Raw genomic sequence first — 11,967 nt, 5'->3', positions numbered from 1 at the left:
TCGTCCGCCGCCCGCCTCTCCGGCGCTAGTGTCGAGGCGCGCGCGCCGCCATCGGCGCCATCGATCGCCGCGGTGGCGCCCGGAACGGGCCGGGACCGAGCGCCGATGTCCGCCGATTAGAAGAGGCCATGGCTTCCCGGGTGCCGCTCGTGCTTCTGGTAGCCTGGATCGGCGGGACCGGGGGCAGCGCCGACACCGAGCGTCTGTACGACGACCTGATCAACGGCTACAACTCCCTCATCCGGCCGGTGGGCAACAACTCGGACAGGCTGACGGTCAAGATGAGCCTCAAACTCTCGCAGCTCATCGACGTGGTGAGTTCTTTCGTCTCCCCTTCTCCCGCGGGCCCTCCGGCCCCTCCTCTTCGTCTCTCCGTTCGGGGGAGGGAAGGGGGAGGAGGCCGTCTCTCTTCGCCGGCTGACTCGCGCCGGCCGTCCCGACCGGCGACGCGTCGGAGGTCCGAAAAAATCCCTTCCGCGCCTGGCATTTTCTCGGCTAGAGCGGGATTCCGACAGGGGAGATCCTCTCGTCAACCCCCTTTCGACGTCGGAACTCGCCGCGCCTGGAGTGGATGTTGGGCGCGCGCGCGTTACGGCGTCGGGCCTTTCCGTTTCTCGCCCGGATCGGGACGGATCCGGAAGAGAGAAAGAAGGGGGAAGGCGCGTGCTTCTTTCCGGTAAAGGTTCGGATCATTTTCCCACGGAGTTCTTCTTCCCCGGTCGTCGGAATCGAGTTCGGCGTGGGCGCTCGCTTCCCACGCGCGGTCTCCCGCACGCTCCGTCTTCCGAAGAACTTACGTGGGGCGAGGCGGAAGGGATTCGAAAGCGCAGGGGGCGGATACGGGCGAATCGCCCCGGAAGAGATACCGCCTCGTGTTCTGGGGCCCTGGGGGTGTACGTTGCGTGTCGACCGGATCGCCGGGAAGACTCGAATCCAGGAGAACTCCCTCTCCGTGAGGTCGACTGTAGGAAGGCGCCCTCCGTTAAAATGGTCGAGGGTGACATCCTCGTATAGTTTTTCGCCCCCGGCCGGAGCGCCTCCCCTCGGTCGTTAACCGAAAAGGGGCGACGACGAGGAGGACAAATACCTTTATGGTCGGTCACGCGCACTTCCCCTCCCCCCCCGAGGAAAGACACCCGGACGTCGAGAGGGAGCGTGGTTAAGGGAAGAGGGACAAGGACGAAAGATACGGAGGACGAAAAGGGGGAGACAGAAGTATAAATTAGAATGGAAAAGACTTCAGTTCCTTAATCGCTAGAGAAAATAGATTAAAAAATGTGGAGGGAATAAAGTAAATTAGGGCGCAAAACTCCTCGAGGGAAAAGGTACTGTAAGACGACGGATGGAAGACTCTTTCGCGGTAAAATTTGCGGATTCCGTCAAAGGGCTAGACTCGAGAGTCGACGTTTTCCGACGGCGGGACGGGCGTCGTCGTCCCGCCGCTCCGCGACACTCGGGAGGGAATTAGGGCCCGCAACTCCCGGAAGTTTTATGCCCATACGCGTCGGGCCTCGCGAGGATCCGAGATTAGAAGGCCTTCTTAGTATTCATCCAGCGGAAACAGCGAAAAAATGCAAATTTGTTGTTGGCCTCTTCTCCTGTCCAAAAAAACGTGAATAATATACAGAGCGGTTTCAAAGAAAAGGGGCCTTTATGGAAAGTATCCAGAATGGCCCAAATTATGGATTATTTCGTTCTTCCGCGTGTTTCGTTTACTACCGAAAAGCTTTTATTAGGAAGGGGTAAGAGAAGACACTGAAGGAGGATGGAGAAAAGGGCCTTCCCTCTTTCACCGGAGAGGATGAAACAGGAATTTTCCAGCTTTCTCTGAATGTCTAACACTTAAACGTGAGGCAGTTGCCTACAGAAAGTTTATCCGGGGGGCCCTCCCACTCGAAAAATCATCCTAGTGTTACTTGGTTCGAGTGAGAGGGATGTTTACGTATTCTCTTCTAATAATTAGTTAACGACTTTAATAGAAAATAGAACAGAAACAATTAGTTTGTTTCAATTATATTAAATCTCTCGTACGGAAGAGACGTGGCCGTATTTCTTGTGTTTTTGAACAAAAACAAATCGAAAATGGCTGCATTTTCGGGTGGAAAAGTGTCAGGGAATGGTCGTATTACAGGTCTAAACGTTAGGTTAATATTAATTGAACGTTATAATACCGAATTTACGTCACGAGTTGCATTACTTTCCTTCCGGATGAGCGAAGTGTTCTATAAAGTTGAGATTAAAGTATCTCGGAAATCAATTTTCTCGTGAATCTGTTTATTTTCGACAGACTTTCTCACTGGATACAACACACCGGGTCTTTTCAATCGCTCGCGCTCTCAAGTTTTCGCGATCACTTCCGGATAAATAGGGATTTTGCGCTCTTGTTTCCTCCGGTAAAACGTGCTTTAATACCGGTTAATCGGGAGTTCGCTTCTTTTCTCTCCCCCCCCGAAACTTTCGTTCGATCTCCTCAGAACCGTCCCTTACGTAGTGGCGCGGCGCAACGCTCGAAGCGGGCGACGCGTACCGTACCTATCGATTAACTTTTTTTTTTTTCTTCCTCGCCTTCCGAGCGGAAGAAGACACCGAATTAGATTTTTTTTCCTTCAAGAGCGGTTTCCGTTCTTCATTACGTCAAAGGAAATCTTCCTTTTCTTTTTCCGCAGGCTTTTTTCGACGGTTTCCGCGTCGAGCCCTTCGTATTCGCGCGCGTCGTCGCTTCTCCACCCACTGCGGCGACGGAAAGACGGAGAGGCCTCCGTTTGTTACTTTTCTTTCCGGGTGGTCCGGAAGTAAATTGCCCGGTTTCCGGTATGAAAGGACTTGGCGGAAAATGTCGTTTCATTCGTTCCGCCAAGTTTCAAGTTCGTTTCGTATCTAGTTGGAGGTAAAACAACTGTAGAACAATTGGTAAGTTGGTGTACTCTTTCAATCTAGGGGATCTTTGGAAAGTAGGGGTTTTCTTTCAATCTAGGGGATCTTTGGAAAGTATACGCATCCTCTTAACACCCTAAATTAATGTAAAAGCTGCCTTATGTTATACTAATCCCCTCTATACACACGCATCGCCTTCGTTGGAGGATTCGCCGCATACAATGCAACAAGTCCTGTGACGTAGAATACCAACACTTTGTATGGTGTGTGCGCGTGCCAAAGCGTATATATACGCTTCGGCACGTGGTTTAAACTTAACTGAAGTCTCTTTTAATCCAATATAAAAGCGACGAACGTGTGTGACCTGTCAAAAGTACCGAATCAAAGGCCTACTACTTTCTATGACATTACATACCGATCGGTGGGCGTCGTTTCTTTGTGACCACGTAGAAATAACACTAAACGGCACGTGAATTTCCCTTCCGATAACACTTGTTGTTATGGTAACGCAATGCCCGAGCGTGCTGCAACCGTGTGAAACGGTCTTTAAGAGGAAAATCGGGCGACAAACGACCAGGCGAATAAACGTTACTTCTTCCGGCCGGTGCGATAAAAAGTTATTTAATTTAAACGGAAGGAGCAATCGGGGATCGATCGGGGGGGGAAAGAAAATCGATTTTCGGATCGAACGCCTCCAATCTCCTCCCCTTCGCCACGTGCTAAACCGGAAAAAAGTTAGATCCATTACCGATCCTCCTAATCGCCTTTTCCAGAAGGGTTCGATGGATTTATGAAATCGGCTTCCCCCCTCGAGCTTCCTTCCCCCTCTTTCTCCCCTTTCCGAATGCGGATCGAGTGGGTGTGGTCCCGAGTAGTGACGACGAAAAGCATCGTTAGTGTGGGAGAGGAGGAGGAGGAGGAGGACTTCCCGATAAGGCCTTATCTGGAAGCGGCCGATACCGTATCGAACGGTATTCTCGCGCGTTAGATTCGGTCACGTGGTGGGCCTACAGAAAAACGGAACGAGGGGGTTTTAGTGTTCTTCCGCGCTTTTTCCCACGATTTTCCCAGTCCGAATGGAGGGAGGATGCGCTCCCTCTCACCATTCGAATTTCTATTAATCGGAAATTCCGGGGTGTTTTTTTTAAATTCAAGCACGCGCTTAATTAAATAAAACCGATCGGGATTTCTCTTTAAAACTTAATTAGGCGTCAGGGGGAGGGAGAAAAAGAAGAACGAGCGACTGACGAAGAGAGCTTTCCTTCTTCCCTATTCGCCGGGTAATTCGGCTTCGAAACCTATCGATTCCTCCTCCCTCCTGCTCCTAATTACTCGGGGGTAAGCTTCTATCTCGCGCGTGCAAACCAGTGACTCTTTTCTCTCTCTCCCCTCCCCTCCTACTCGATCGTCGGACCGTGGCGGAGGATTCCCTCTATCCAAAAAACAACAGAGACGAAGTAAATTTCTCTTAAAGATGGCCTTTTATAAGGATATTCTCTTCCTCCCCCTCCACTTTTGGGGGAAGCCTTACGGAAAGTCAGCTTACCGGAACACTCATCTTCCCTCTTTTTACAGAACTTGAAGAATCAGATCATGACCACCAACGTCTGGGTCGAACAGGTAAGCTTTTTCCTCCTTCCTCTCCGCTTCCTCCCGTGCTTCTTCTTTGAGAGGGAGGGAGGAACTAACGCCCGGACGATTGCAGGAATGGAACGACTACAAACTTCGTTGGGATCCCGACGAGTACGGAGGGGTGTCCAAGCTGCACGTGCCGGCGGAACAGATCTGGCTACCCGACATCGTTCTCTACAACAAGTGAGAACCCTTCGTTTCTATCGGACGGAGCGGAGACGGATCTATGGGTGGGCTCGACCGTCCTGCGCGCGCTGGCAATTGCGTTACGAGTGACGCACGAATCGGAACCGGAAGCAGAAAGGTGGGGGAAGCGTAAAGGGCCGGAGGGAAGGTGGGGTTACCCGCGCGGCGCGCGCGTACGCGACGGAGAGTAGTCGAGAAGGGTACGACGAGGGCGTGTTTCTCGTTCTCCGGTCTTTCCTACCCTTCCCCCCCCAGGCTCGGAGGACGGCAACCCCGAATCCGCCCGCGGATCCGTCCCGCACCCCGGAACCGGAAGTGACGATTACGCTGGATTCGCAGCGCCGACGGAAACTACGAGGTGACCATCATGACCAAGGCCATCCTGCACTGGGACGGAGTGGTCCTGTGGAAGCCTCCGGCCACCTACAAGAGCTCGTGCGAGATCGACGTGGAGTACTTCCCCTTCGATCAACAGACCTGCTTCATGAAGTTCGGATCTTGGACCTACGACGGATACACGGTGAGTCCCTCTTCACCTCTCTTCCGGAAGTTCTCGGCACCCGACGGTGCCGAGAACTTCCGGAAGAGAGGTGAAGAGTTTCCGGTTTGGTGCCACGCGACTTTTTCCCCCCTTCCCGTTCCTCAGATCTCGTCCGAGAATTGGATAGACGAGAAAAGGGGCAGGTGATGAGGGGAAATTACCGCAAGGGGGTGGTTTTACCCCAATCGGCGCCCCTCTTCGCCAAACCATTTAATTAACTTGACGACCGTTTAAGACGAAGTAATTGTTAAAAAAAATCAGAGTGGGAACCTTCGCGTCTGTCGATTAAATGAGAATTTTTAAAGAATTAAACGATTTCCCTCCTATTAAGGACACTCTTATTATATAAATTCTGCGCGCGCGGCGGAAAAGAGAGAGGAAGAGACTCTCCAAAACTCCCATTTGGAAACGGGCCCCATCGTCCAATCGAATCTACTTCCTTCCTTACTTCCTTCTCGGTCGCCCCCCTCATCCGGGGGGGCGACCGAGAAATTCGATTAACCATCCAACCCGCGGACCGGGAAGACGAGCCGCCGCCCAAACGAGCGATTTGGCCCGCTTCCAAAAAGCCGCACCGTCATATTGTGATTTTTACCGGAAGTTCCGACCGCGCGCGCGCTTCCCCGGTCGAGGGTCAAAGATCCCTCGGAAAAGTCCACCGAAACAAACCGGAAGCGGGAGAAAGGCCGGCCGGCTACACTACCGGAAGTCAGGGCGGAGCGGAAGGTAATAAAAATTCTTTATGACTCGCGCAGGTGGACCTGAAACATAAACACCAAATGGAAGGATCTCCCGAAATTGACATCGGAATAGATCTGAGAGAGTTCAACCTGAACGTGGAATGGGACATCATGGCCGTCCCCGCCAAGAGGAAAGAGAAGTTCTACAGCTGCTGCGAAGAACCCTACCCCGACATCACCTTCAACATTACCATTAAGCGTAAGACCCTCTTCTACACCGTCAACCTCATCATCCCTTGCGTGGGCATCTCTCTCCTTTCGGTGGTGGTCTTCTATCTCCCCTCTGACAGTGGCGAAAAAGTATCCCTCAGCATCTCCATCATGCTATCCCTGGTGGTATTCTTCCTCCTCCTGTCAGAGATCATTCCCCCTACCTCCCTGACCGTTCCCCTTCTGGGAAAGTATCTCCTCTTCACCATGTTTCTAGTGTCTCTGTCCGTCTTCGTTACAATAGTGGTCCTCAACGTCAATTTTCGATCGCCGTCCACGCACAAAATGGCGCCGTGGGTTCGCAAAGTGTTCTTAGAAGTTCTGCCTCGAGTTTTGAGGATGAACAGACCCTCCTCCGACGAACCTTCGGAGAAGAAGGGAGAGGGACAGATCCTGGAATCGGTAGAGATGCCCGAAGCCCTCAACGTCAAACCCGGGATGCTGGAAGTGGAGTGTTCCTACCACGGCACCGTCTACGCCGTTTCCGAGATGTTGGATCACGACGTGGGGCCCGGCACGTCGGACGCCAGGCCCTGCCCCGACATGGAGAGGGCGGTGATGAACGTCAGATTCGTGGCCCAGCACAAGGAGAACCTCGACTCGTTTTCCGAGGTGAGATCCCTTTAACTTCCTAATTTCTCGCGTAGTAATTTCGGCAGATTTACTTCCGGTTCCGCTGGCACTCCTGTCGCGTCGGGAGGTAACCAGATTCACTCCCCCCTCCCCCCCCCACGGGCGAGATTCGAGAGGGAAACTTCGAGCAAAAGAAGTAAATCTTTAAGGACAAAAGGGGGTGGACCGTTCTTCTGTACCATTCCGATTCCTCCCCTTATCGGGGGGGTGGAATCGGAGTTAACGAACGACGCGATTTCGATCGAAGTTTGGCCCGGTGCCAGCCACGCGACCACCCTACGTAATTCCTCCCCCCCGCGCCTATTTCTTTTTTGTGGATGAGGACCTTAACGGGGATTTGTCTCGGACAGATTCTGGACGACTGGCAGTTCGTGGCCATGGTGCTGGATCGCCTGTTCCTGTGGATCTTCAGCGTCGCCTGTCTGGTAGGGTCGGCTGGCATCATCCTTCAAGCTCCTGCCTTCTTCGAGGACAAGCAGCAGCCCATCGACGTCATCTTCTCTCGCATGCGATCGCGACTGGACCACGGCACGTAGGAGGGGGAAGACGGTCTCCTCGCCCTCGGCTCTTTCTCTATTCGTCGGGCCCGGCGCCCCCCCCCCGCTCGGGTTAGTTAGAATTTCGTCGGCGGCGGGCGAAGAGGGCTCCGCCCCCGGCAAGGGCCGCTCTTCTATCTCTTTTTATTTTGTTTCTTTTTCTTGTCGCGGCTCCGGACGGGGGGAGAGCGACGGGGCGGCCGACTGTCGCGCGGCCCGCTTCCGACGCTAAGTCTTCCATTCGATTCGCAATAAGTAGCCGCCGCACCGGCGGATCTAGAGCTAGCTTGGGCCGGATGGAAGGGGGCCCCACCGGGGCCCCGCCGACCGCGCGTGCTTTGGCAGGAGGAGGAAGAGGAGAAGGCGGTGCCGGGCGGCGCCCGGAAGGGGCAGAGCGCCGGGTGTCGTTCCCGGGGCCGCGCCGATGGAAATAAAAAGCTTTCTTCCTAAAGAAGGTGGTTGTTTTCTTTCCCGCGTGCGTCTTAGTTCTTGAGGTCAAAGTTCGGTCCGGTTAATTACGGGTCGGACGATAACTTATCGTGCTACGCCACCCCGAGGTCAAAGGCCAGGAGCCATTCACTCGGAAGAGAAGCGTGGAGGAAGGAGGAAGCGGGGAGAAATCTTACCGGAAGTCCCCCGTCTCCCTTTCGGTTAAGGGACCGGAAACCCGTCGAAAATACTCCGGAATTACGTTCAGTCGGACAATTTATCGGATAGCTTTGGGAGAGGACCGAGAAAATCCTTCTTATTCCTCCGTCGCGTTTTAACGGGGGGGGTGGAGAACGAAAACTCGAGTGTAACACGACGGGGAAACGCTCAGAATCCGGCGGTTCCTTAAAAATATCGCTTTTTGCGTTCGGTGTTTCGGGAACTTCCGGTTAATTACGAAAAGGGGGAATTAAACGGAACGTCCCCCGCCCGCTTCCCTATTACGTCGGAGGTGGAGTCCGGAGAAAAATGGCTGAAGAAAAACGGTAATTAGACGGAGTAACGGGGTGACCCTCGGCCAATATTAACGCCAAGATCGTTAATTATTCCGAACGGAGCTTATTTTAATTAATTATTTCGTTTAATTATAAAGACGATTGATATTAATTGGAGGAAGGAAGCGGGGCAACGCCGAACGAAATCGGTACTGGGGGGGTGGAAACCGGAAGAAACCCCCATAAGCGCGCGAGTGATCCGGAAAACGAAGAAGTAGTAATCACACGTATAGAACAGAGAAAACCGCGAAAAGAAATGACTTGATACGTCAATAGCTCACGTGACCATCTCCGATCCCGGGAAATCTACCTATTGGTATAGGTAGAGGGGTGAAATCAGTGACGTTAACGGGAGGTCAATATTAAAAGAATTACTATTTTCGTGAAAAACAACGCAAAACATCATAATAAAGGGCATCGTGATGGCACCTGAGGAAGTCAAGATATGTATGTGTGTACCCCTAACCACACCTAAAGCCCACCCCAAGTATTTAGGTATGTTTATTAGGTAAAGGGTTCAATGTTCAATGTATCCTCACCAAATTTGGCATGGGTATTCTTCGAAATACTGTGGGGAAAGAAGAAATACTGTGGGGTTTTATCCCTAAAACCCACCTCCTGTTAAGTTTAGCTCGAGCAATTTTTTGTGTTTTGCAGTTTAATTATTGTTAAGACCATTGTTTTTATCACCTTCTCCCAATCCTCCACCCCCCTCAAAAGCCTCCAGCATTGTCAAAAAAGTACTGTATTTATTTTGTACAGTATGTCTTATAATTACTCTGTTGTAAATGAGTAGTATGCACATTAATCCAGGTTTTGTAGTGTTTTCGAATGTCTTTTCGGAGCAGCACCCCAGACACATCAAGGCCTATTTATAATTTATCTAACCACTGGTTTCAGTTTAATTTGTATCGTCTGTACACACAATAATTTTCCCTTTTTGTACTGTACTTATAAAAGTAGAGCATTAGCATAGATATTGAATTATATTGAAGCCGTTATCCACTCTTGTGAACTTGTATGGGTTGCGAGGAACAAATGTATTTTCTATTGTTTAAGTAGGGATTCATGAGTATCTTGAAGCAGTGATATTTCAATTTTTGTGTTAGTATCTCGTGATTAATGAGATTGTGATTATACCAAGACAAAAATTATGTTGATATCTGAAGAAATTGCGTTGGTTTCGCGTGAAATTCTGTTGGTATCACAAATATTGTGTCGATATCTGAAAAATTATATTAGAATCTCAAAAAATTTTATTGGAATTTCAAGAAATTGTATTGGAATCTTAAGATATTGGGTTGATATCTCAAGAAATTGTATTGGAATTTCAAGATATTGGATTGATATCTGAAGAAATTGCATTGGAATTTCAAAAAATTGTATTGGAATTTCAAGAAATTGTATTGGAATCTCAAGAAATTATGTTGCAATCTCACGAAATTGTGATAGTTTCTGAAGAAATTGTGTTGGCATCTGACGATAAATACAGCTGAAAGCTGTGTTAATTATGTGATACTAACACAGAATGAAAGCTTTAATTAAGCCCAGGGAAACTGAATTGGTAAGGCGAGAATCATCCAATTGCTTTATCGCATTATTGTAACAGTTTATCAATGCGTGTCTGTTTCCAGTATTCTATATAAATCCCTATTGTTTGCCACTAATTAATTTATATTTATCTACGAATGACATAGAGCATCTATAGATTATTTTCTCAAATATTTTTCCAATAGTCGATATAATAATAATTTGTCTGTAGTTTTCCCAATAATTAGTGTCACCCCTTTTTCTACGTCGGGGGCATCCAAGTATAGAAGGGTATTTTTATTGAATCCTTCGTATCTTATGTTTCGGAACCACCGAAAACACCGTTTACGTCATCGAAAACCAACCCCGAATTACGATGACGTAAACAGGTTTGATTCGGTACGTCATTCCCGAAATCTTTAGCCAATCCCGTCCATCGTTTCTCACGTTCAATCTAATTTTGTCAGTTAATTGTCGCGTTTCTATCTTTAGTTTCTTCTCCTCTATTAAGTCATTACTATTTTTATATTTATAAAATAATTAATTTCTTCTTTCTTAATCACATTTTTATGTTATTTTCTTTAAGAGACTTCCCCCTTGTTTCTGTTTTCATCTTTATTCTTCACAGTTAATATGGTGCTGGGTACTCAGGCCATACTAGACGTGGTATAAAGTGAACCATATCACACGTGTTACGTTACCATCTTCCTCAACAGAGGACTTTTATGAGAAATCGATCCCTATTTAGGTGTTAATCACGTGCAGCGGTGCCCAAAGACTATAAAAAAGGGGGGGGTGCAAGAAGCTTCAGCGTTCCAAAGTTAAGAACATTCCGTGTTTTCCAGGACACTAGAAACCAGGAATTTTTATACGTGGGGCCTCCTTGAGGATTAAGAGAAGGGGGGAGGCACTCCACGCGGTTATTTCATTTAAATATATTCAACAGTTTCTACAGAAAGCGAGGAATTTGGCGTCAACACGTTACCCCCCTTTTAATGTATTCTCTGGCCATATTTAAAAGGAGAGTAATGTCGCGTCGCGTTATTGCGCGCTTGGCCGCAACACGCATTAATATTCTTATTAATTATAATATATATTCTAGAGAAAACTCTTTACCTGTCAAAAATAAACTTCCCGTAAACGATGATAATAGCATGTCGTTTTTTATTTTCGCCTCCACGGAGCTCGTTCTATAATTAGTTAACGGATATTTGTACGGATACCCTTCATTATTTTGACGTCATACGCCCGGGTGTACGTATTAATGAAGCGTTATTCCGAATGGATTGCGGTTTATCCGGGTGATTTCGAGCAACTTACGTTACTTCTCCGTACACTACGTTATACGCGTAATTAATAATGCCGCGTGTTATTCCTTAATAAAGTTTGGGAGGGACAGATTTAGGGAGGGACGGGGTAAAACTGCACCTCTTCTGTGGGTTTTTCTCGTGTAGATCCATGTAGTAAGGCTCACTACTACTCTTCTGCATCTCTCTAAAGATTTCTGGATCCGTTATTGGCACGCCTGCATTCAGAGACCTTCAAACAGAAGGTATACCCCGAACACAGTAGCCTTTGGGAGCCTTTTTCTTTGTATAAGATATTGGAGTAGCGACTTTAAGGCACCCTAATGACATCTGGTAAGAGATTGGAACACAGCTGTATTCATTTACATACCTGCCAAGGCTGTTATGAAGAGTTTTCTAGTGTATTCGAACACGTAACTTGTTAGTCAATAAAAGTTAAAATTACACACAATGCATTTCTATTAATCTTGTTCACAAAGCTACAGGAAATACGTTTGCTCGGGCTTTACGAAATCCGCCATTTTGTCTACGAAATACACAAGAAACACAATCTTTTGTTGACGTCATTTTAAGACAGGCGTTTAATATAGAAGTTTACAAAGAACTGGCCCCGGTTTAACGACGCCAGACACTCATATAATAATAATAATAATAATAATAATAACAATAAAGAACGTTATTCGAAGGTCGATATTAAATAAAGAGCGATTTATTCCCCCCTAAAACGTAATTACCGCCGATGGAAAATGGAAAACAATTTATCTTTCGAATACAAAAAAACTTATTGTTCTCTCC

General features: G+C 48.4%; 1 protein-coding gene across 1 annotated transcript; it reads left to right on the top strand.

Annotated features, from left to right (window-relative positions):
• On the top strand, positions 1-7,778 carry LOC111638547 (acetylcholine receptor subunit alpha-like 1). Its single transcript, XM_023384275.1, has 6 exons — positions 1-314; positions 4,450-4,494; positions 4,580-4,689; positions 5,032-5,212; positions 5,989-6,795; positions 7,167-7,778. Exons 1-6 carry the CDS (start codon positions 129-131, stop codon positions 7,350-7,352), a joined length of 1,515 nt encoding a protein of 504 aa, XP_023240043.1. The 5' UTR covers positions 1-128; the 3' UTR covers positions 7,353-7,778.
• The last annotated feature ends 4,189 nt before the right edge of the window (positions 7,779-11,967 follow it).

Source organism: Centruroides sculpturatus, unplaced genomic scaffold (assembly GCF_000671375.1).
Source record: "Centruroides sculpturatus isolate CEXI.00-Female unplaced genomic scaffold, Cexi_2.0 scaffold1194, whole genome shotgun sequence".
NCBI classification, from domain to species: domain Eukaryota; kingdom Metazoa; phylum Arthropoda; class Arachnida; order Scorpiones; family Buthidae; genus Centruroides; species Centruroides sculpturatus.
Note: the sequence above shows the minus strand (reverse complement) of the source record. Positions and strands in the feature narration are given on the sequence as shown.